This window comes from Mirounga leonina, unplaced genomic scaffold (assembly GCF_011800145.1).
Source record: "Mirounga leonina isolate KUSES-001 unplaced genomic scaffold, KU_Mleo_1.0 Mir_200, whole genome shotgun sequence".
Taxonomy (NCBI): domain Eukaryota; kingdom Metazoa; phylum Chordata; class Mammalia; order Carnivora; family Phocidae; genus Mirounga; species Mirounga leonina.
Window position 1 is genome coordinate 10349783 of NW_023270503.1, and position 24204 is coordinate 10373986.

The window sequence follows — 24204 nt, forward strand, 5'->3', positions numbered from 1 at the left end:
GTAGAACTGAAAGGTTCGGGCTTCCTTCCTGACCCAGGCCAAGGTGGTAAAAATCTCCACTCCCTCAGCGGCTTCGTGGGCGTCGGCTCCCTCCCGCCACTGCCGCGGTGGCCTCGCGTCTGTCCGAGGAGCGCCGCTCTTGGCCCGGGGAACCGCTGTGTCCTGGAGCTGCGAATAAACCAGAAGGTAGTGGGCCGGGGAACACGCGGCTCCCACTGTCCGTCCGGCTTGCTGCCCGCCAAGCTTTGCTCTCGCTGTTTAGAAACGAGGCCTGGCAATCCTAGTTTTGCCGGGAAAGCGGAGGCGCTCTGATATTCTGGGTTTAAACAGGACAGCGTGGCCCAGGCGGCCAGCTCCCCCGCGGCTTGGCCAGCCCAGGTGCTGGTGCAGCCCGGCTGCTGGGGGAGCTCAACTTTGGCTACTCCCTGACCATAAACTAGCCGGGCCTCCTCCCAAGGGTTCTCTGGGCCTCCTTCCCACTCGCCTACGCTCGCTCTCCGGGCCAGCAGTTCTGCGAATCCAAACCTCCAGACTCGTCTGGTGAGGGCCTGGGGTCTGCAGAACAAGTAGCCCGGGTAGAACTAAATGGGGTCGCTGCGATCCGCACTCACCCCGCCTGAACCCCCGTTTCCCCCGAGTCTCCGCGTTCCCCAGGGGTCAGTTTCTCCTCGCCCGGCTGGCCCTCCCTGCCCACCACCTGCGTCGTTTGGGATGCGTTGGAAGGCCTCTCTACTCTCGCATCCTCCTCCATCTCCTTCTTCCGAGGGCACCCCAACTTCCCCCAGCTCTCACCTGCACACCCCCCCTCCGCCGAAGTGCAGTTTCTTCTCTCCACACTAAAACTGGACCCGGCGGCTGGAAAAGCCCCAGAGCCTCCCACACTAGGCTGCAAGCTACTTGCTTACCAAGTCCAAAGGTCAGCTAAAGTTTGGCTGATAAACAGAACCAGTACAAGAAGGTCTTCAGCCCCCCAGCGTGAGTACAATGGACCCTGGCAAGCCCTGCTCCCGGCCAGGGTCTCCAGCTCTCCACGTCTGCCCCTCATGCTCTCCCTCTCTCGCTTTTCCCCCCCCTCCCCACGACCATTTGCATCTTGCCGAAAGCCGGCCCTCCCCGCTAATTTGCATATCTTATATGGCCTAATGGTGGCGATCATGGCAAGTTAGAAGTTTTCTGACTCCTCTCGGAGGAGACTCCGGGACCCCGGGGAGTAACAGGTGTCTGGAGGCTGAAGGGTGGGGGGGGTTCCTGGACTTGGGGTTCGCTTGTGAAACTCCCCTCCACCCTCCTCTCTCGCACTCACCCACCCCCTCACCCCCTTCTTTTTCTGTCCTTGGAAAATGGTGTCCAAGCTCACGTCGCTCCAGCAAGAACTCCTGAGCGCCCTGCTGAGCTCCGGGGTCACCAAGGAGGTGCTGGTCCAGGCCTTAGAGGAGTTGCTGCCATCCCCGAGTTTCGGGGTGAAGCTGGAGACGCTGCCCCTGTCCCCCGGGAACGGGGCCGACCCCGACACCAAGCCAGTCTTCCATACGCTCACCAACGGCCACGCCAAGGGCCGCTTGTCTGGGGACGAGGGCTCCGAGGACGGGGACGACTATGACACCCCTCCCATCCTCAAGGAGCTGCAGGCGCTCAACACCGAGGAGGCGGCGGAGCAGCGGGCGGAGGTGGACCGGATGCTCAGGTAGGCGCGGACGGAGGTGGGGAGTACGCGCCCCAGTCCCCTTGCGCCCGGGCCTTGTGCCTGAGCGACGCTGCGCGCGACCCTGTTTCCCACCAGAGAAGTCACCCGGGGAGCGCGCCGCTTCTCTCCCAACACCTGGACCCCTCCCAATGCCGCAGTCGGAGGGCCCCCGAGGTTCCATCTCCCCCTGCCCAGGCCAGCGCCCGGGACCCGAGGGCCCCTCCGGGCCTGGGAGAACCCGAGCGGCGGAGCCCTTGGCGGGAGGTGTGCGCGCGCGACTGAGGGTGCGAGTGGGTGCAGTGAATCAGGGGCCACTTCCCGGGAGCAGAGGCTCCGGCCCGCACCGGTCCCAGGCCAAGCGTTTCTCCTGCGCGCCGCCTCTCGGGTCCCGGGAAACACGGGCCGACCTCGGGCGCAGCCTCCTGCTGCTCTTTGCAGACGGACTGGCGGCACCCGGGGCCGGGATCCCGGGGCGCGAGCTCTCTCGCGGGCACTCCCATATGCAGCGCCCCTGCAAGGCCCTAGGATGATCCGGAATCCCCAGGGCCGGGTTAGATTTGCAAAAGGAAATGTGTGCGTGTTGTAGGGCCGGGGTGGACCCGCACCGGGCAAAAGGATCTACGCAAGCCAGGGGCAAGTGCGGTTAAGACCGCCTTTCGCGGCGGATTTGGTCGCGTTCTGAGAACGAAGGGCGTTTCCAGATCTGGCCGCCGACATGCCGGCGTCCTCGGGGAATTCGGGCCGGCTGGCGGGTCTGGGATCCTTTGCTGGGCCTCCCCGACCGGCCTAGGGCTTGGGCTTTGACAGCTAGTTACTAATTATCCAAAGAGCCGAGCGGTTCCCTTAGACCGCACGTCGCTCCCGGCCGCTCGGCTTTAGGACCGAGTTCCGTGCGTGGCCTCGGACACTTAAGCGCCGAGATTTCAGGGCGGGGGCCGGGACCAAAGTCTCGCCCCGACTCAGGCAGCCTCGGCCGCACGGCCGCAGCAGCAGTTAGGGGTGGGTTGTGACCTTGCATTTGAATTTGCCGTCTGGGGACCCAGCGGCTTACTCTCTAGCAAAGTGAATCGGGGATTTCTAGATGGGTTTTTTTTCCGCCCCAAGTATTTTTGCTATTCGTAGGTTTGAGGTTCTTCCCTCGCCGTTCCCCCGAGCGGCGGCGGTTTCTTCCCCGCGGGGGTTCGAGCACAGGAAAGTGAGGGGTCGGAAGAGGAGCGGCTGGGGCTCCAGGGCGGCCTGGAGGCTGAGCAGGGCCGGGCAGTCTAACCGAGCTCCCGGCTGCCTGCCACGGGAAGCCCGCGGGGCCCAGGTCCATCCACCTGGCCGCAAGCGCCCGTCTTCTGACGGGGTTCTGGGAGGTTCTGCGAAGCCCGAGGCGACCCAGGGCCCCCTCCGCACCCAGCCCCGCGCTGGGCTGGACGCAGCAGAGATGTAACATAAACGGCAGCACGTGGAGTTAGGGTGTTATTAATTTATTTCTATAAATCATCAACAGAAAGATACACAAAGAGTCGTGATTAGGTTGAAACGAGAGGCGGGTTATTCATTGGTGAAGTTGTAAACGCGGCTTGGAGGGGGAAGGAAGTCGGAAAGCCGACGCGGGGTTGCCGGCCGCTGCCCGCGCGCACGCTCGGCGCTGCGGGGCGCTGCCCGCCAGCCCCCCGGCGCCTAACCTGGGCAGCCCGAGCCGCCCCGCGGCGGTGCGCACCTGCAGGCCCTACCCCGGCCGCGGCCGCGGCCCTCGGCGCAGCGCGGGGCTCCAGCGGGGCGGGGAGGGAGGCGAGGGGCCGAGCCCCTCACCGGGGTGGAGACGTAGAGATGCAGGACAGACCCACGCTTTCCCCCTTCCCAGGCAGGTGCCGCCTTCCCTCCCCCACCTCCGGGAGTGCTCAGACTTTATTAAAGTAATTTTTCAAGAAATTGCTAGCGGTTCCCAGGTCACTGCACGGTCGGCTCCCGAGCGCCGGGACTCCTGAGCACTCCCTTTTTTTGCACACCCTGTTCCCGTAAAGTGGAAAGAAAAGAACAGAAGTCTCTTTTGGACTGCCTGGACGCTCTTTCTACCTCCTAGAAGGGAAAGGCGAGAAGGGAAGGTCGGGAAGGGAAGGTCGGGGACTGCGCGCTGCTAGGCCCGGGGCTCCGGGTTGGGGCCGCCTCGCTCGCCGGCCTCTAGGCTGGTGCGCCCAGGGCCTTTGGAAAGGAAGGAAGCCAGAGCTGAGGCTTCTGAAGAAACGCGGGGCGCACTGTGCTGGGGTCCAGGGCTCTCCTGCTCCCGGGCAGCAAAGTCACTGGAAAGGAGCCTGCTGGGCCCGCTCCGGGCGCCGGGGTCGCGCCTTTGACACCTGCGCTCTGAGCACAGTGGCCGCTCGTGTTTCTCCGGCTCCGGGTATTTGTCGGGGTTTGGAACCTCTCAATCTAAGCAGTATTTTCAAATGAACAAACGTAACCAGCTCTCCGGGGGCCTCCCGGTGAATACAGGTGAATTCTGTGGTCAGAGAGCTATAAAGGTACAACTACGCCATCTTACCCCTGACTCTTGTCATTAAATGCGGGCTGAAAGGTTTGCTAGAGTTTGTAGGGTTTCCCTTTTGTTGTTGTTGTTGTTGTTGTTTTTTCTTAACCTTCCCAATTGTTAAGCTAATTATTCTTTCCACAGAACCTTTCCGTCTTAGAACAGTAAATTATTTTGCTAGGTTTCTTAGACGCACGAAATGAACACAGGTAAAGAAATTTAAACAAAACAAAAAGAGTCCAAGAATCTGTTAAAGCGGTATTAACTTTGAAAACCCAAACACTTTTTCTAACTTCCGAAGCGATTGTTTGTATCTGTTGAAAGTGTTTTTCCACCCTCAAAATATCTGTGGAAATATTCGCCAGAAGTAAGCTTTAAAATGATCGCTGATGTTTCTACAGGAATGTGCATTACGTGGATATTTTCCACGTGTGAAACTGGATTACGTTTTCTCATTTTTTTGTCCTTAGTTACTTCATTATGTTTCATTACTTGGATGTACCTTTATAAATACTTGAGAAATGTATTTTTATATATATAATTAATATACATAATCTTAAAAGTTTGGCTTTCAAAACATCTCTGCCAAAGCCTGTGATCTCATGAATTTAATATCAAAGACTTGTTAAAAAAAAAAAAAGTTATTCAGATGCTTACAAAATGTTTGCTTACTGAATTTTTAAATTCGTTAAACAAAAATTAATTTTATTTGCTGTATGATAGGCACCATTTAGAAATAACAATTTCATTTGCAACAGTATGTCAGTTTTGTCCTCTGCTTTACACGTTCTTTATTGTTTCATATGAAACCAATTTTTCCCTTCATTTTTTTTCATGTTCTATCAGGCTGTTATACACATCAGCATATAGTAAAGGAGTGCTGGGTCTTTTTTTTTTTTTTTAAGTTAAATATATAGCTGTATTAAATAGTATATGTGGATGTATTGTATGAATACTTTTGTTCTGTACTGTGCCTCATTTTTTAAATTTCTTGTTGTAAGTTATATCTCTTACTTTTAAGTCACCTGCTCAATAAGCAAGAAAAGATATTGGCAAAGTTGAAAATATTTTAAATAAAATTCAAAGGCCCTAGTACATTGCTGTAAAGAAACTTTTTGCATATCTGTATTTCTGAGAAATGAAAAGTATAAGCGAGTTCTTAATCCCACGCTTGAAATTTATGAGAAACATTGCCTTCCAGATACATTTCTTCCCTGACAGGAAACAGTGGCATTTGGGATGGTTAATATCTTATTCAGAAATTGATTTGAAATTATTCATCCCCATTAGGTTTCATCTGGGAGGTGGGGGCTGTGGAGGGTTGTTGGTTGGTTGTTTGTTTTTTAAACTTGCCTCACCTCACTGGAGCGATTCTTCACTCTGGGAGGAATTTCATTGTATTTCTTAAAACTTTCCTGAAACTCTGAAAACTTTAACATTTGGTTGAGAAGTCCTCCCTGCTTCTCAGGAGATGACACAAATGTTTCGCTCTGATTTTAAAAGACAAGAAACTGAGACATCCACTCAGAAGGGAAATAATGTGGAAAAGGTCTAGGATTCAAAACTGACGCTGCCCCCCTGTCCTTGTAGGATCAGCCAGCGCAGCCCCAAGTTAATGACATCTCCACTTTCCAGAAGGCCTCTTGCCTTCACGTCCCTCACTTTCCAGGGAAATGAAGGAGAGCAAAAATAAAACAGGAACTTTTCTTTCTGCCTAAGAAAGTGAGCGCTGGTAGTGCCTTCCCATCCCTGAAGGTGGGAAGTCATTGTCACCTTTACCCTCCTGATCTCAGATGACAGGGACCGAGTGTACTGTATAGGAGCTTTCATCTCCCTTTCATTTAAGTTCTGTTTTGGCCTCCCCTCTCTCCCAAGGATGTAGCTTGGGCAGATGGAGAAGTAGGTGAAGATCAGAGCTGTGCACAGAGTGTAGGTAAAAGCCCTAAAAAGAGAAAATTTCTCCCCTAGACATCTTCTGCCCAAATCCTAACCATCTGCTTATCTGTCCAGCGAGGACCCCTGGAGGGCTGCGAAAATGATCAAGGGCTACATGCAGCAACACAACATCCCTCAGAGGGAAGTGGTCGATGTCACAGGTCTCAACCAGTCCCACCTCTCTCAGCATCTTAACAAAGGCACCCCCATGAAGACCCAGAAGCGCGCAGCCCTCTACACCTGGTACGTCCGAAAGCAACGAGAGATCCTCCGACGTAAGTGCTCTAATCCCCCCTGGACCTCAACCTGGAATGACCTTTGCCCTAACTCTGACCCCTGTGGGATGCCTCAGTTTTGCCTGCATAGTACTTGGCAAATATAAGGAAGCTGGCAGGTGGATTTGGTTTTCATAGTTACTGCACAGTGGATCGGCTTCCATCATTTTCTTCTCCCATGGTCCCTTGCTACCCAGCCAGCTGCCTTGACAGGTCTGTTACTGTGGGCAATGTACCTCCACACATTTTCTGGTCCCCGCTTCCAACATCCCTCTCTTTGAAACCAAGTAGGTAACAGTGGACTGTTGTCCCCAAAGTAAGCCAAGCAGCTCCCCTTGATACATGACCTCAGATCGGAGTTCCCAAGGAAGACATTCTGTAACCATCAATACCTGTTGATCACTATTACTGTTCTTTTCCTCCCCTCTGGACAGACTGTACAAAAGAGAAGATATTTGTATATATAGATATATTCAGAACTCGACCCTGTTTCTGGGAGGGGGGCGCACTTGCATCCCGAAGCAGTTTAAGGTGATTCCTCACATGTATCAAAATCCGCACAGTTTTGAGACTTCAGCTGATGACCCTGTTTGATGAGGAAGCCGCTCTGGCTAAGTCCGGACACAGCAACAGTGTCTGCATTTGGGATGCTGACCAATCAATAATTGTCATTCCCACTTCCATCCCCAAATTTCCTTTCTGTCCCAAGAGTTCTTCCACTCAGTAATACCAAGAGATTTTTTGTTTTCAAGCATAGGGAAGTTTGAACTGCATTTGAATGATGACTTTTATTTTTAGGAAAGTATACTTTTACATTATCCTTTAATTATTTTGATCTGGCCCTTTTCCCAGGAAAATTTTGTATGAGCTTTCCACTCTTCCCCACACACTGTCTTCGGGGCTGTGGGCTCCTCTCTCTTTGTCAAGATGCTAGTTTCTACCACTTTCTGGGTTGAATTTTTTTTTTTCTCCCCTCTCACTGGATGGCCACTTTATTTATTTATTTATTTATTAAAGATTTTATTTATGTATTTGACAGAGAGAGAGAGAGTGAGAGCAGGAACACAAGCAGGGGGAGTGGGAGAGGGAGAAGCAGGCTTCCCGCTGAGCAGGGAGCCCGATGTGGGACTCGATCCCAGGACCCTGGGATCATGACCTGAGCCGAAGGCAGACGCTTAACGACTGAGCCACCCAGGCGCCCTGGATGGCCACTTTAAAAAATCATTCTTGTTTTCTGCCATGCACTGCTCTGGAGGGATTGTTTCAGTATTTATCGTCTTAGTGTCTGTGGGCCGGAAAGGCCTTCATGGCGGAAGGAAGGGTTTTAGACATCCATCTCACATGGTGGCTGTTTGGTGGAAGCATTAAATGGATAGATGATAAGAAGTGAAGCCAGAGTTCTTTGCTGCATAGGAGAACAGGTCCCCTTTAAACTCTGGGTTGATTCACCACCCACGGTGGCCAGGGCTTTAAGAATTTGTGTTTCTGACATGAAGCAACTCTCTGTTATTCCTGGAAAGTCTGAGAACATTCTCAGGAGCCACAGTCTCTGAAGGCCGGAGAACCCTTGGGCCTGCCCTCACTCCAATCCAAGCCTCATGTGGCATCTCCGGTTTGAGCTGCCTCCCTGTGTTCAGTGGATGTTTTCTCAGAAATCAGAGAGATTCAGGAAAGGCCAGTTAGAAGCTATGAAAAAGACACACATCCCGGAAAGTTTCTCAAGATGCTCGAGAAGAGACAAAAACGGATGACTGTCCCTTGCAGGGGATTTTAAAAATTATTGTTATTATTTTAAAGCCGCATGAGACCTAAACCTTAGGAAACATTCCTTCATTCTGTAAATATTATTTGAACATCTATTAGGCGCCAAACACTGTCCTGGGCAGTGAGATGCACGGGCCCTATTCTCCAGGGACTTACCACCTAATGGGGGAGATGACATGTTTGAGTAAATAATGACAGCTGCTTTCTAAGAGCTGTTACACGGGTGTACACAAGGGGCAGCAGAGGAGTTGCTAAATTGCCTGGAGACATCACAGAGGGCTTCCTAGAGGAGGTGGCATTGGAACCAATTCTTGAAGGATGAATACAAGACACACAAGCATGGGATAAAAATTAGCAAGTGAGATGGAATGTGTGGAAGGAGAAAGAGGGGGGAGCATTTAAAAAGAGGACATAAATTTTCTTGAAAAGCTAAAAATGATAATATCAGCGATAGTATTCATGGGCCCATCTACATGTAGAGAATCTGCTTGTCCAAGCTGGCTCCTGAGCCTATAAACAGGCTGCTGAAACCAGCTTCTCCAAGTTAGTTTTTATGGACAGCAAACATTTTTCTGTCTCCCCACTTTCCCCCATTGATCTAGAAGGAAGTGGAGGAGAGGTGGTGGTGGCTGGAGGATGGGCTGAAGTCTAGTTCTTCAAGACTCAAGAGGCTAGGGCCCTGAGGTGGGCAGAACCCAGATGTTTCCAGGCATCTGTAGTTGAGGCAGCCTGGCCGATCCCGGCGCATGCTGGGTTCTGGACATGATGCGGGGCTGCCTCCCCAGAGGGCAGACAGGCAGCCCTGAGCTCCGGGCAGCTGTGAGTGAGCCTCACACCCACCACAGACAAAACTGGAGTCCATCCTATTACCTCCGCTCAAGTCAGATGCGAAGGTTTTGTGGGTGTATTGTTTGGGTTTGGTTTTTAGCAAGAGGTGATGCAGAGGCTGCTAAGGAGCCTGAGTGTCTGTAGGCTGGGCTCCCATCCTAGCTCGCGCCCCACATCCATGTGACTTTGGGCAAGTCATGTAACCATTCCGAACTTCAATTTCTTCAGGTACAAAATGGAGAAGACGATATTTCTTGCATAGAGAGGTTGTGAGAATTAGATGGACCTTGTAGGATACCCCACCACACCGGTAGCTCAATACACGTTCATTGTCATGACATCTGTTCATCACATGTGAAAAGCCTCGGGTGGATCCTGGGTCCTTGGGATTATCCATATGGGCTTTGCCTCGGACTCATGGTGATGCCACAGGGAGGAGAGGAGACCTTCTCTGAGCAGGGACCTTCTTTCTCCCCCTCTTACTGTCCCTCACGTAGCTATACTAGCTGGTGGCTGTGAAAGCACTTTGAAAAACATGGCCTCCCTAAGAATTTAGGTCCCCATCATCATCCTGACTAGCGGTAGATGTTCTGAAAGATTGTTGAGTGCCCTCTTAGGTTTTTACCTGGTCCCATTCCACAGGCAGGGAAGCTGGGGGTAGAGGGTGGAGTTAGGTGAATGGCTGGGGCACTCCATTATCCAAAACTGAGGCAGTGGCTTCCTGCCAGGAGATTTGGCAGAGACTCTCTCGAGGTATCTGAAGCAATTGTTCAGAATCCATGCACACAGAGCTGCAAGTGGCCTGAGAATCCTCTAAAGCGGCTAGGGCCCAAATCAAAGGCCCCAGCAACACCTTCAGACACTGCTTATAATTTGGCCATTCGGCAGCGGGTTCAAACAAAGCCCGGCACCACCTATAGCTGAGTCCTGAGTCCAGGCTGGTTAGAGGCCCACTGTTCCTGAGGATGGACCAAAATGGAAATAGATCCTTAGATTGGTAGTAAGTTCCCCATCGCTGGAGGGTTATAGACTAGAAGACCATGTGGTAGGGTGTCGTAGAGGGGATTCAAGCATTAAATAGTGGCCCGACTTTGAACCTTGGAGACTTTTGGATCGAATTGCCTCTGAGACCTGCAGGAGTGACTCCAGGAACCAAGAAAGAAAAACATCAAGGTCCAGAACCTGGGGAGCCGGGGTTAGGAAGTGAATCTGTCATGTGTCCTTGCTCAGCAGGGTGGCTGGCCTCTATGCTTATTCATCTGTAAAATGGAACTAATGACTGCAAACCCTGCTTCATGTAGATGTGAGGAAGACAACAGCAAAGTTCTCTTCTCCCACAAGTAAATAGCAAATCTCATTTAAAGCCTATGGGCTAGGGTGTCCCCACTGGGTGAGCTGCCACCTTTCATTCATGCATTCAACAAAAAAGTGTATTGAGGGTCCCTATGTATCCGGACCCTGGGAATTGGAAGGACAGGGAGCATCACTTCATCTACATTTATCTTTGTCCAACTCATTAAATGCCATTGCTAGAAAGGTCCTGTGTTCGCAGTCTTCTGCATTTGCCATCTTTCAAAAGTGTAGGCAGATCCATAAGACCTTTCCCTCTTGGGCTGTTGCCCTCAAAAATGGACCCCTGGACACACACACACACACACACACACACACACACCATTGCCTTTGAAATTATCTGAAATCAGAGAGCTTCTTCTCTTTCTGTTCTAAAACTCCAGTTACATTTATTTCCAAGTAATAGTGAACAGGTTTTGGGTCTTGGGTTTTTCTAAGAGCATAACATCATAATGTAGATGCCTAGGATACATGAGAAGAGAGGAGAGATGGGGAGAGCTATTTTTAGTTTCTGAATATTTTGTCTAAGTGTGTATTGTACCTTTGAGCCCTTTACCTCTAGACCTGAGACTTGGTTGAGCTCATCCTCTTGGACACCAAAGTACAAGAGTTCAGGATTCAGAGGGTTGCTTCATGTCCGAGGGCCCATGAGCCAATGAGAAGACATAGCCACTAAAACAGTGGCTGGGCCACATGTGAGCTCCTTCAAAGAAAGGAAAGAGGTGGCTTTGGTGGAGTGCACCGAGGTGGGCAGTGAGGGGCCTTTTGTGGGCTTCCTCTCTGGCCCCCACTGCCCCACACATAATAATGGCAGATGGCAAAGCTTAGGGGAGAGGAATAAAGGTGTTTTTGTCTGTCTGTCTATCTGTCTGTCTGTTTGCCAAGTGAAGGCTACAGACCCTATCAAATCTACTCCTTTCTCTTTTCAGAATTCAACCAGACAGTCCAGAGTTCTGGAAATATGACAGACAAAAGCAGTCAGGATCAGCTGCTATTTCTCTTTCCAGAGTTCAGTCAACAGAGCCAGGGGCCTGGGCAGTCCGATGACGCCTGCTCTGAGCCCGCCAACAAGAAGATGCGTCGCAACCGGTTCAAATGGGGGCCCGCATCCCAGCAAATCTTGTACCAGGCCTACGACCGGCAAAAGAACCCCAGCAAGGAAGAGAGGGAGGCCTTAGTGGAGGAGTGCAACAGGTAACACCACCAGAAACTCACTCGAGCAGGCGGGCAAGCACATGGACCTGAGACCCATCCCTTCAGTCCCGGGATATTGAAGTACTGGTTGTCCAGCTAAGTGTGGCTACAGCAGGGTTTCCCAAAGCATGTTCCATGGAACCCTGATTTCACGTTGTTAACAAATAAGTTTGAGAAACCTCAGGTGCATTCTTCCTCCTGGGGAGTCGTGACATATATTAACATATTAAAGACTCGGAGAAGGCTTAGAGTGAGAAACTTACTTTGCTTTGTTGAGTTGATTACGAGGCATGGGATCTTTTTCTCTGGGGGATACTTACACCATGAACTGTTATTGCAGGGAAGATACTTTGGAGGATGCTGGTCTAAAAATATGCCAGTGGAATGAGAACCATGTGTTTGACCTCCATGCAGACCAGGGAAAAACCGTCCCTTAGCCAGAGCCTGGCTCTCGCTTTGACCAAATTTTTGTACAACCACTGGTCCAAGAGGAAACTTGGCAGAAAAGAACTGATCAGATCTGTCCAATCCACTCTGCCCACATTGATTAGAGTTCTTTTTGTATCTTAACAACCACATGTAATTTTAAAGAAAACTATTAGAAATCCTTGGGATATCTTTCTTTTCTTTCTTTCTTTATTCCTGCCATCCTCCATGACTCCACCATTGACTTTGACTTTCTAAAAAGTCTGGTCTTAAAAAGGCAGGGGCCGGGGGGTGGGGGCCGGGGGGCGGCGCCGTGGTGACTTAGTCGGTTAAGCTTCAGACTCTTGATTTTGGCTCAGCTCTTCACTGGGTGTGGAGTGTGCTTGAGGTTCTCTCTGTCCCTCTCCCTTGCTTGTATGAGAGCTTGTACACATGCTCTCTAAATAAATAAATAAGTAAATAAACAAATAAATAAAATAAAAATAAATAAAATAAAAAATAAAAAGTCTGGTCTTTGCTCTGGCCAAGACCTGTGGGCTCTCTATCCATCTCTGGGTTGGGCTGGCTCTGGTTAGGGAGGTGAAGCCAGGAAGGGACATGTCCCAGTGTCACAGGGTCCCCAGGGTCCCTAGGCTGTGCTCTGTCCTCCTGCTAAATGAGAAGCCCCCCAGCACCCAGTGGGGTCTGAGAGCCCCTCTCCGACCTGGCCACTGGGGTTTCACCAGCAGTGATAAAGCTAGAGACCAGCCTCCTCTGTGAGTCCTCCTGTCACCCCACCCAGCCTGCCCTTCGAAAAGGATTCCTGGGGCACAAATAAGGACTATGGCTTCCCTAGCACCCTTTTGGGGCTATCCAAACCCCAAACGACCAGAAGTCCCTTCGAAGGGGCTCAGATAGAGCTAGTGAAGGACTTGCCCTTTTGTAGGTTGGGAAGAATAGCAACATAAGATGTCAAGAGGCCCAGTCTGGACCTTCTCCCTGTATTACCTGCCTGTTGGCTGCTCTCTTCATGCCGGGAGCCACACCAGAGGCCTAAGCCCCTCATGTGGCCCCTGTGTTCGGCCCCACTCCAACCATGTCATCAGAGAACTACGTGGGCTGAACTTTTCTCAGGACAGGCTCTTCCCCAGGCCCCAACTCTGTCCTTGGCCTCTTCATATTCCTAAGCAAGTCCACTGAGATTGTGTGTCTGGGGCCAAGGACCAGCAGGCCTCCCCCCGGCTGCCCTCACTCACCATCTTTCCCCTTCCCTGTCCATCCTCAGGGCAGAATGTCTGCAGCGAGGCGTCTCCCCCTCCAAAGCCCACGGCCTGGGCTCCAACCTGGTCACTGAGGTCCGTGTCTACAACTGGTTTGCAAACCGCAGGAAGGAGGAGGCGTTCCGGCAGAAGCTGGCCATGGACGCCTACAGCTCCAACCAGACGCACAATCTGAACCCCCTGCTCTCCCATGGCTCTCCCCACCACCAGTCCAGCGCCTCTCCTCCAAATAAGCTGTCAGGTAAGCCCGGCCCAGGCCCTGATGCCTCGGCAGCCCAGCCATCCTGCTTCTCCCCACCGGTCTCAGCTGGCTCAAGATTTTTCGGAGGAGGAAATGGTGGGATGGTGCTAGGGCTGGCCTCCTCCCATGGCCAAAATCTGGTGAAAACAGTGTGTGGCTGTGGTCAGGTTTCCTCTGAGTCCTTGCTCAGCCTCCAGGGAGCCCCTCTCCCCAGCCTTTTCTGGGTCCCCTTTCTTCTCCCTGGGTGGCTGCTGACTCAGCAAGGTGGTGCGACTGTCTGATTAGACAGAGAGGCTGTCTTATTGGCGCTCCAGGTCCAGACTGCAGGGGTCACCTCCTCGCCGTCTGGATCCCACCACAGGGCTCCGTCCGGCCATGGCAGGAGGAGCCCCAGGGCCTGTGGGGAAGGGCCACTCCACTGGCCGTCTCTGCTTGTTGCCAGAATTAGCATGGAATCAGTCACCTCAAATCTTGGTGGTGCTGAGTTGGCCAAAACTGGTCGGGTACCTACTGTGTGTCACTGTGTGCTGGGCCCCCGGCCTGCCTTAGGCGCCTCTGCTGTGGGCTGTGGGCTCGTCAGGATGGAAGCCGACATCTTCACTGTGGGAAGGCGCCCCTATGTGCTGAGTGGTGCGGTCTGAGGGTGAGCACTTCTCCCCCCATGGGAGAAAGTTCAGGTTATTCTTGAGAGGCAGAGAGCTCCATGGGGGGCCCGGAGAGCGCTAGCCTGATGGCAGAGTAACTCCGTCCCTTAATGGAAATTCAAAGCAGGGTTCAGAGGGCAGAGGCAAACGGCATGTGGCCAGCATGGAGCGCAACTGGGGCACTTGCCGCCCGCCCGCGGTGATCCACGGAGCTGGAGCTGGGGAGGGGGGGGGCGTGGTTGGGGCAAGGGGCATTATTGAGAAGACAATGGCTATTGTGCTGGGACCTGTGATCTCCACACCAAAGTCAGGGAGCCTGCAAGCCGAACAAAGGCCGGGCAGCTTTCTGACAAGCTGGGGTTGTGGTGAGGTCACCACGGGGTCGTTTGTGTAGGCCTTCTGTATACTGACAGGAGACACAGAGCGGGGCTGGGGGGGTGGGGGGGCCGGGCAGGTACTGGAAGCTGAGCAGGGTGGGTGCCAAATACAGCCCGAGGGCCCTCTGATCGGAGGCCCCCCCCCGCCCCCAGATCTCGGCCTTTTAAAAAATCATGGAATGCTAGAACTGGGAGGAGCTTCAAAGAAGGAAACTGAGGCCCCAAAGAAGCAGTGACTTGCCAATGTTCACAGAGCGAGGGTGGCAGAGGCGGCTAGAACTCAGGCCTGCTGATTCCCACTCGGAGCCGCATAGGTGTGGGCGCGTCCTGCCCACAGAAGCTTCTCGTCTCCTCGGGAAGGCATCGTGCTGGCATGGAGTGCCCAGAACCATTTAGGGCCCAAGGCTGTCTTCCGGGGCTTTGTGTCCTTCTAGGGAGGAGACTCCTATTTATGGAGCAATAATTACGGGCCACTGTCTGTGTTCAGTGGCTGCTGTCCCCTCTGCCTGAATTTTCACTCGGGGCTCATCGCGTAGTCCTTGTCCATGCCCAGAGAGGGGATTCTCGGACTCGGTTTTGAATCCTGTACCTAGCCAGCCAGGTTGATCCCCACAACTGCAGCGTGACCCAGTCAACATCACTTCTCCAAGTCTGACTTTCCCGTCTGTAGAACAAAGAAGTAGGACCTACCTACCTCATCGGGCCCACGTGAGAAGTAAATGAGAGTGTGTGTAAACACCATCTTTCCCAATAAGCGGTGACGATTGTCACCATTGCTCTCGTTCTGGCGAGCAACAGAGGAAAGAAAGGCAGCAGCAATCCCTTTCCTCCTAACTTTCACACCCCGGGGCATTATCTCCTAAGAGGTGACATGCACCCTGGCCCTGGGACTGGGCTGGGGCCTGGGGTGCAGGATGCTGGGAGGCGTGACTATGGCCCCCTCTCCGGCTGCCAGGGTGGCACGTGAGCTGTGCTGGGGCGCCCAGGGGATGCACCCCAGGCTAGGCAGATAGCAGGCTGGAGCCTGGCGCTCAGGGTGGCCTACGGTCTGCAGAGCCTCTCGGTGTGCTTCCTATCATGGGCCCCACCACCAAGGTCCGGCCTCTAGCCAAGCCCAGAATGTACCTGGATGCAGAATACAAAAAGAGCTCCATGGGGGGCCAAGGAGAAACCAAGACCCATAGTCAGCATCAGCACTAGCACCCTCTAAGGCTAAGCGAGGGGTGGCGGGGGCGGGGAGGGACAAGGCCCCAGGCCCCCTCCCCCACACCCCCTCCCCTCCGCACGCCAGCCTCTGAGCCAGGAGGCCCGGAGGCATCTTAGAGACACATCTTTCCCTTGAACCTTCTTCCTGGAGAGGAGAGCATCCCATCTCTAAGGAGCCCCTGGTCTCGCAGCCACTCTCGGTGGGTTGCGGCCCACTTGCCCAAGGTGACCACAGTGTGACCCGGCTGCTGGAATGTCCAGCACAATAGGAATGGCAGGGGGAGCACTTTGCCTCTGTCAGCGGCTGATTGGTTACAAGGTGCCCTACAAACACCCTGTCCGCAGAATCAGCTGTTTTCGGTGCTGTCCCCTCCCGCCTTTACAATCACACACCAGCATGCAGCCGGGGGTTGTCATGGCTTTGTCTCCCTTATGCATGCTTAATTGACAATTAAGTTGGGGCTTTGAACCAGCCTGGCTGCCGCTGATGGGCCTTCATCTTTCCAGTGAGAGTCACAGGGGCACCCTTTGTTTGCTCTTCTTGGGGGCCTGAAGTTACTGTAGCAGGCTGCAGGCAGCCATTTATCTTCAGCCTGGAAGGCCTTTATCTGCAGCCCCCCATTCCAGCTCTCGTCAGCAGGAGCTGTCCCTCGTTATAGGCCCCATGACAGCCCATTCTGAGGCCATTGAGGAGGCCTGGAGTGATGGCCCCTACCTCCATTCTGGAGCGGAATCAAGAGAAAGGCCCCCAAAAGGTCAGAGAGCAGGGCTGTGGTGAGGAAAGGGACTGGTTGGAGACAGGTGCTTGTATTGATTGGCTCGAGGAGGAGGAGGGAGGAGGAAGTTGGCGTGGACTGGAATCGGGGCTAGCCTTGGCCCAAGCCTTGGGATCCAGCTGCGTGAGCTGTCGTGCTCCCTGTGTCCTCTGCTCCAGCCTGCAGCAAATTCACTCACCCGGGCCCGCTTGCCACAGCCAGGGAGGGGCAGACGGTCCTCGTCAGCCTTCATTCGCCCCACGCGTCATATCCTCACTCTTGTATCCTTCACTCATCTTTCAAGAAGGAGATTGAGGCTCATCCTCTTGGAAAGAAAGTGAGGCACAGAGGCCAGAGGGAGCCCTTCCAGAAGACTCTTCGGATACCCTGACCGACAGCCTCTTTAAGTGGGGGCCTTTATTTCTGTGGCTGCTTCCTCCTGTCTCCCTTCAAACTCTGTTGCCCCCTCTCTAAGCCCAGTGGACTTGATTGCCCCAACGGTCAGATCAGAGCTTAAAACCCAAAGAATCCTGCTGCCCGCATCCCTCTTGGCCCTTTCACCCGTCCTCGCAAGTCACCCACAAGAATCTAAGCCTGGGACTTAGACAAACTAGACTCTGGGCCAGGATATCTGTGTGATTACTGCTGTTTTCCCTGATGCTGAAATCGGTAGGACCCAAGGAAATCTCCAAAGTGCCCTATGGAAGGGTTATGGCTACACGTGAATAATCATAAGGTCTAGTGTTGATTAAATATCTCCTGGGTCCCAGGCCTTGGGCTGAGCACCTACATGCATCATCTTATTTAAGCCTCACAGCAACCTTGTAAGGGTAGAAACCTTCTGTCCCCGTGCCCCCATTCTACAGTCAAGGAAGGGGAGAGGTTTAGAATGTAGATAATTTGCCCAAGTCCATATAGTTAGTAAGTGGCAGGCAGGTTTTGAACTGTCACGCTGACCATCTCTCTGCTTTATGCAGATGCTAAGAACTTGGCAGGCATGGAAACACACACACACACACACACACACACACACTCCCTTCTTCCACATTCTTACTGCTCCCCTCTGAATGACTAAAAGGCTTTAGGAGAGTGTGGCCGAGGATGGGGAGTGGGGGCGGTGTCTCCCATTCTGGCTCAGTTACCCCTCCCACCCCCCCACCAGCACCAACTGTTGCCCCTGACCAAGGAGGATTTTGCACCCTGCCCGGGGAAGAAATTCAAGCCCCCTCTTTCACGACCCCATCCCCATCTGGGCAGGGATTTGAACTGCCCTTGCAGGCCCGCACTGTCTGGGCACTAAATGCCTTAACAACTTAATGGGGCTTCAGAGACCGTGCAGGCACCTCAGCGCACCTCTGGAGCTCCGCCCCCTCCCCAGGCAGCAGACAAGGGGGGTGTTTTATGAGGGCGGCTGTAAAAATATTCATCTCCACAGCAAAGGTCCCCATGGTAAATAAGCCCTATTGTCCCTAAGTAGCAGATTATTTCAGTTCAGAAAAGAAACAAATCCTGCCTTGAAACGTGGTATTTGAGGAAACACTTTGGGACTGACTTGGAGTTCAGTGGTAGACCCGGCTCCAGGGTTCTCCTTCATCAGGAGCTTATCTGACGGCCATTTTATCTGCTAAATTTGAAGGTCGTTTTATCTTGCGGTACCACCCCATCGGCTGCCACTAGATTGAGGAAGACAATCAGGATATTAATGAGATTAAGAGGCCCAGCCTTCAGAGATTCTGCTGGCAACCTCCTCCAGATAGTGGACCAACCCTGGTCTGCATACAAAGAAACCTGACTGCTGGGCTGGTGGGGCTCAGAGGCTCTGCACAAAGGGGCCAGGAGATACTGGAGTGCTATCGCTGTAGGCAGCCCCGTTGGCCATGCCTAATCCCCCTGAAGGACCCTTAGATGATTCAAGGACTCCTTGTTGTCTCCAATCAGCTCGAAGGAGGAAGGAAGCTGCTTGCAAGGACAGAGCCCTGGCCAGCCGGTTCCTGGAGAAGTGCCCTTGGAATCTGTTTGTTGAAGTGTTTTGGGTTTTTTTTAAGATTTTATTTGAGCGAGAGAGAAAGAGAGAGAGGGTGCACTCGCATACGAGTGGTGGGGAGGGGCAGAGGGAGAGAAGCAGACTTCCGTGGGGCTCGATCCCAGGACCCTGAGATCGCGACCTGAGCTGAAGGCAGACACTTAACTGACTGAGCCACCCAGGCATCCCTGTTTGTTGAAGCCTTGATGGGAACTGACAGGAACTTGGGGGGAATTAAGCACCAGAGGTGCGGAGAGCAGCCAAAATCTGTGCAAGGATCTTGGAAGCAAACTTCCTTGATGGGAAGGCCCAAGATCTGGCATTTTGCCTCTACCCACTTCTCAAGGAGAAGTACAAGTGCAAATGGGGAAGATTACAGACAGAGAGATAGAGATTGTATAAATATAGATATACAGATGAATGAATGAATGAATGAAACATACCCCCAAAATAAGGTCAGATGAAGTATTCAGTTGTGGTTATCATCCTAGTGATCATGGGATCTCTGGTATAGGGGTTGGCAAAACTCCTGTGAAGAGCTAGATATAAGTATTTTAGGCTTTTCAGGCCACATAGTCTCCTTTCACAATGACTTCACTCTGCCTCTGCAGAATAAAAGCAGCCCTGGACCATATGGAAATGAGTGACTGTGGCTGTCTTCCAATAAAACCTTATTTATGGGACTGAAATTCAAATTTCCTATAATTTTCAAACATCACAAAATAGTCTCCTTTTAATTTTTTTCCCAACCATTTAAAAATGTAAAAACCAAGCTGAGCTAATGGGTCTTACAAAAACAGGCTGCCTTGGCGTGGGGACCACAGTTTGCTGACCCCCACTCTAGGATAATGGTTCCCAAACTTTGCCACACTTTAGAATCAACTAGGGAGCTTCTAAAAATCCCAATGCCCAGGCTGTGCCATAGACACCTGATGTGTAATGACCCAGACATGGAATACACACTGAAGATAATCTGGGGAAATGCTTTCATAAATCCAGTGGGCATAGCAACAAAATCATAGGCTATGTAGGAAGACCTGAATTCTAGCTTCAACTTGGCCACTCATTAGCTGTGTGACCCTGGGCAAATCTCTGGGATCACTAAGCCCCGGTTTCTCAATTTGTACAATGGGGACACTAACTTCTGCAGATGCTACAAGGATTAAATGAGATAATGCACGTAAAGCACCCAGGAGATAGCAGGTGCTCATAAATGGTAGCTAATACCATTCCTTGCAGAGCCTTGTTTGGGGGTTTTCCCCCTCTCTTTCCCTCTATTCCTCTTGGAGGTTTCTTCCAATCCTGACTTTTAGAGAATTTTTTTTTTAAAGATTTTATTTATTTGACATAGGGAGAGAGAGAGCACAAGCAGGGGGAGTGGCAGGGAGGGGAGAAGCAGACTCCCGGCTGAGCAGGGAGCCCGACGCTGGGCTCAATCCCAGGACCCTGGGATCGTGACCTGAGCAGAAGGCAGCCGCTTAACTGACTGAGCCCCCCAGGCGCCCCCCCATGACTTTTAGAGAATTTGAGTGTGTCCAACTAGATCCTCATCTTGGTGTTTGCGGCAGACTGAGGCCGGCCGCTGGTAGCATACGGAGTGTAAGGCAGTTTCTCATTCTTCCAAGGAGGACCACTCTGTGACATCTGTAGCGTATCTCCAGGGCCGTATCCACCACTATAGGCATGTAGTGCAAATGCCCTAGATAGGGAGGGAAAGTGGGGAAGCACCAAGGATTGTGGGGAGGGGCGGAGGCTCCTGACCATGTAGCAGGAGGTCAGGTTCATAAGATGACCCTGAATTTCCTGGAGGGCATTTTTCTCCTTTAATTTAAGGAGGCGTGAGCACCCTGCTTGTTAGTAATTAGCCCCGGGAACCTGCCAATTAGAGGGGGTGTGGTCCTTTCTTGGTGGAAGCCCAATCTGTGAAGCTTAATGGCCTTTGTTCTTAGGAAGGAGGCTCCCCCAAACTTCAGGTGAAAAGAGCGGCAGGAAGGGGAGGGTGGGCACATCCCCTGCGGTGAATGTGGGAAACCTCAGAAGCTCCAGAGGGCCCATCTTCTGGAAGCTACTTCCCTCCACCTGTGAGCCTGCATCAGCTTCAGACCCCTTCCCTCTGCTCCGGCTACAGCAGCCCGGCAAAGGTTGAGCCAATGAAGCTCAGTCTCTAATGCTTTCAGGAAGTCAAGAACCAGCTTTCTTAGGACCCATACTCACGCCCTTTCCAGGTCGGAGGAACACCTCCATGCAGATACCTTAAGTGTTTAATGACTCTCCCGAGGGATGTCTACAGCTCCTGAAGCAAGCTGGCTACAGGCAGTCCCTTGCCTGGACCACACTCAAACAGGTTTGGGCTTGATCTATGGTTCTTTCACCATCTGGTGGTTACTTAAGTCTCTCTGATCCTCGGTTTCTTCATCTATGAACTAGGGATCACGATACCTATCTCCTGAGGGCTGTTGAGAGGCTTAAGGATGATCCACGGCCAGGAGCCAAGTACAGTGACTGACCAGAAGGGTCTTGGGGCGTTGGCTCAGGAGCCCTCAGGGCCTTGAGAGAGAGGAAAAGCTTTGGGTTTCCCTGGGTTCCTGACAGGGGTGTGGCTTGCAATTTCACCCTGGAAGTTTCTCTGTGCAGGAGCCCTGCTTCTCATTTGAGACATCAGAAACCATGAAGTCCGAGTATTGGCAGGACCTGGGCTTTTCACATCTCCTTCCCAGGCCACACAGAAGGCATCTGGGGCGCTCATTAAAAACACCCAGGTCTCCTCTACCCACACCTTTTAGAATCAAAACCTGGCGTGGGGGGTCAGGCACGGGAAGTTTCAACAAAGTCCCGAAGAGGTGTGGAGGGCTGGATATCATCAGGCTAGATGGAACAGGAGGGTCCTGAAGGGGTTGATGATTATCCTGATGGCCCTTTGCTGAACTAGGAGAGGTGAGGCAGCCAAGGGAAGGGCCCTGGACTCGGATCCAGGAAACCAGAGCCATGAATGAGCAGGGGTGACCTTGGGCCGATCACTTAACTTCTCAGGGATTCTGGCAAATGAGTGTGTTGGCCCTCTCAGCTCTGACAGGTTATTATTTGGAGACTGGGTGTCGTATCGAGTCTTGGGGCCCGGGACTCTGCTGCTTGGAGCAACAGAGGGAGGTTGGCCATTGTGATATCTTATTGTTAAGCTCATCATCTGTCTCTCTCCCTCGCTCCTTCCCCATTTCAGGAACTGTGTGCTGTTACAATCCTTCCACCTTTATTAGGGACCATTAGAGTTTTACCGCACCAGCAGATTGGGTGGGGCCAGTCACAATAAACAGATTTATAATGGGTGTAAACGAGACACCTATCACTGTTGGAGGTTAACACTTTCAGGGCCTTTGAGTGGCAGCCTGCATGCCCAGACCTTCTGGCCCTGCCCGCCGCAGGGAGCCTCTTCCTGCTCAGCACCTGTTGGACTGGGTTGGCAGCAAAGCCCAGTGAGTTCTTGCTCGGCGAGGGTGGGAAACCTCTAAATAACATCCCCCATCTGTGTAACATCGATTTGCATGGTGGGCACAAAATAGCTGCTTAATTTATCTCAAGATGTTTTGCGAATGGAAACATTCAAGTTTACAAATGGAAATAGAATGGGCCGCCTCCTCCTCCTTGAGAATCCTCCTGCCAGGTGAAGTAGAGGGTTTGCATCTCAACGTGTCAAAGAAAAAGAAACAAACCAAGTAAGTCTGTTCTCTCTGCAAAGAAAGTCGTTCTGAAAGTCTCTAGAACTGTGTATGTATTCTGAATGGTAGAACGCTGGGCTGTACCAGTGTCTGAGCCCGAGCGGGCTTTCTTCACCAGTGGGTCTCCAGTCCATAGCTGGTGCCTGGCATATGGCAGATGTTCCGTGTATCTTGCACCGATGGGATCTATTAGAGAGGGCTTCTCGTCCAAGAAGCCGAATGCATAAATCCCCTGTTGTATAATCGGTTACTCAGCTTTAAACTGAGCATGGACTTTGTTTCATTTTACATAGCACAGTATGTATTATTATTTATTTATTTATTTTATTATTATTATTTTTTAAGATTTTATTTATTTATTTGATAGAGAGACAGGGAACACAAGCAGGGGGAGAGGGAGAGGGAGAAACAGGCTTCCCGCTGAGCAGGGAGCCCGATGCGGGGCTCGATTCCAGGACGCTGGGATCATGTCCTGAGCCGAAGGCAGACGCCCAACGACTGAGCCACCCAAGTGCCCCAGTATATGTTATTATTTAAAGCATGTATTCCTTTTCTAGAAACAGTATCATCCAGTTCTACCTCCATTGATGCTGCTTAACCAAAATATAGTCACACACACACACACACACACAAACACACCCTCCAACATTAACTACCACCAGGAAGTTTTCAAAGAGCGTATTAGTATTCATTCTCCCTTAATGTTCTCCTGGTTTAGTTTCTACTAGTTTAGTTTACTAGCTTAGTTTAGTCTACTCGTTTGATTTTGTTCTACTAGTTAGGTTCATGTTCTACTAGATTAGTTCTTATAATCTCTCATCAGCATCCCTTGGGCAAGAAAAGAGCTAGAATGGCTCTTCCTGAGTTTTTGTTGAGTGAACTGAGGTCTGGAAAAGGGACCTGGACGTTTTGCAGATCAGCGTCATTTGGCGAGATGGCTCTAAGCTGCCACCATCCTCGGTGAGTGCTCCCTGAGCGCTCCGCTGGTGCTCCTGTTCAGTGGAAGCCGGTGACCATCCAGCTCCGAAGGCTCGGTGCCCGCCCGACACCTGGTGCTGCCTGGGACCAGCACCCATGAGCTGGTGACCAGTAGCTGTCTGTCATGATGATGGCGATGGTCTGGCGGTGGTGATGAAGAGGCTGGGGTCTGGCCAGGCGAACGCCTCCAAGGATCTTCTCCCTGGGTGTCACTTCCCAGCAGGACCCTGCTTATGAATAGGTCGCAGTGGAAAACCTCTCTTTTCTGAGGCAATTTTATGAGCCCTTCAGTCACAATACAGATGTCTGTTTTTAGGACCTTACTTTTGTATAGACACCCAGTGGCTCAGTCTGCTGATGGCTTTATAGCCTTCCCCCGTTGCCCAGACCCACTAGAAGCGCCATCATTCTCCTCGCCAGCCAAGCCCAGGGCCTTTGTTGTAGCACATTACCCCTCCCCGCAAAGGCTGCCTCTGGGAAAAGAGACCCCAGGAGCCAGACTGTGGCCGGGCTCTGTCTGTCCTCACGGCCTTTAGGCCTAACGATGTCCACCATTAACGCTTCTTAGTTTTACTCCAACTTCCTTTGGAGAAAAAGGCATTTAAGTGACTCATGTTGCCACAAAAAACTCCCCGTTAATTGATCCTTCCTCAGAGTCAACCCGATGGGGCCCCAAACTGGGTTCCAAGAGGGTGAGTCCAAACTTGGGGTTCCCACAGCCCCAAACTTTTAGAAATGGTCAGCCTGTGCTCACGGGAGCACCCATTGCCGTCCCCCTTGAAGCACCTAGGTAATGAGTGTCATGCTTAGGCCTCAAGAAGTCAGGAAGGGGTAGGCTCCCCACAGGCACCCCGCTGGCCCTTTTTTACACCAGGTCAAGCACTGCCCGAGATCTCTGCTGCTTCGTACGAAACCCTTACTCCGCCGTGCACCCACCTCCGGCCTCCAAACACCAAGTCGCCTCAACGTGTCAGTGCTATTTCTACCTCGATCACATTTTACTCTTTCTCCTTCTCTCTCGCTCCCCCCTTCTCCCTTCT

General features: G+C 52.1%; 1 protein-coding gene across 3 annotated transcripts in view; it reads left to right on the forward strand.

Annotated features, from left to right (window-relative positions):
• The first annotated feature begins 1337 nt into the window (after nt 1-1337).
• HNF1B (HNF1 homeobox B) overlaps nt 1338-24204 on the forward strand; it is a 52023-nt gene continuing 29156 nt past the window's right edge. For 2 of the 3 annotated variants that reach the window (XM_035027358.1, XM_035027360.1), the window contains exons 1-4: nt 1338-1684; nt 6207-6406; nt 11278-11542; nt 13233-13468. In XM_035027358.1, coding sequence (XP_034883249.1) covers nt 1341-1684; nt 6207-6406; nt 11278-11542; nt 13233-13468 — 1045 coding nt within the window. In that variant the 5' untranslated portion in view covers nt 1338-1340. The remainder of the gene's footprint in view (nt 1685-6206; nt 6407-11277; nt 11543-13232; nt 13469-24204) is intronic. The other variant, XM_035027361.1, reaches the window with a different exon arrangement.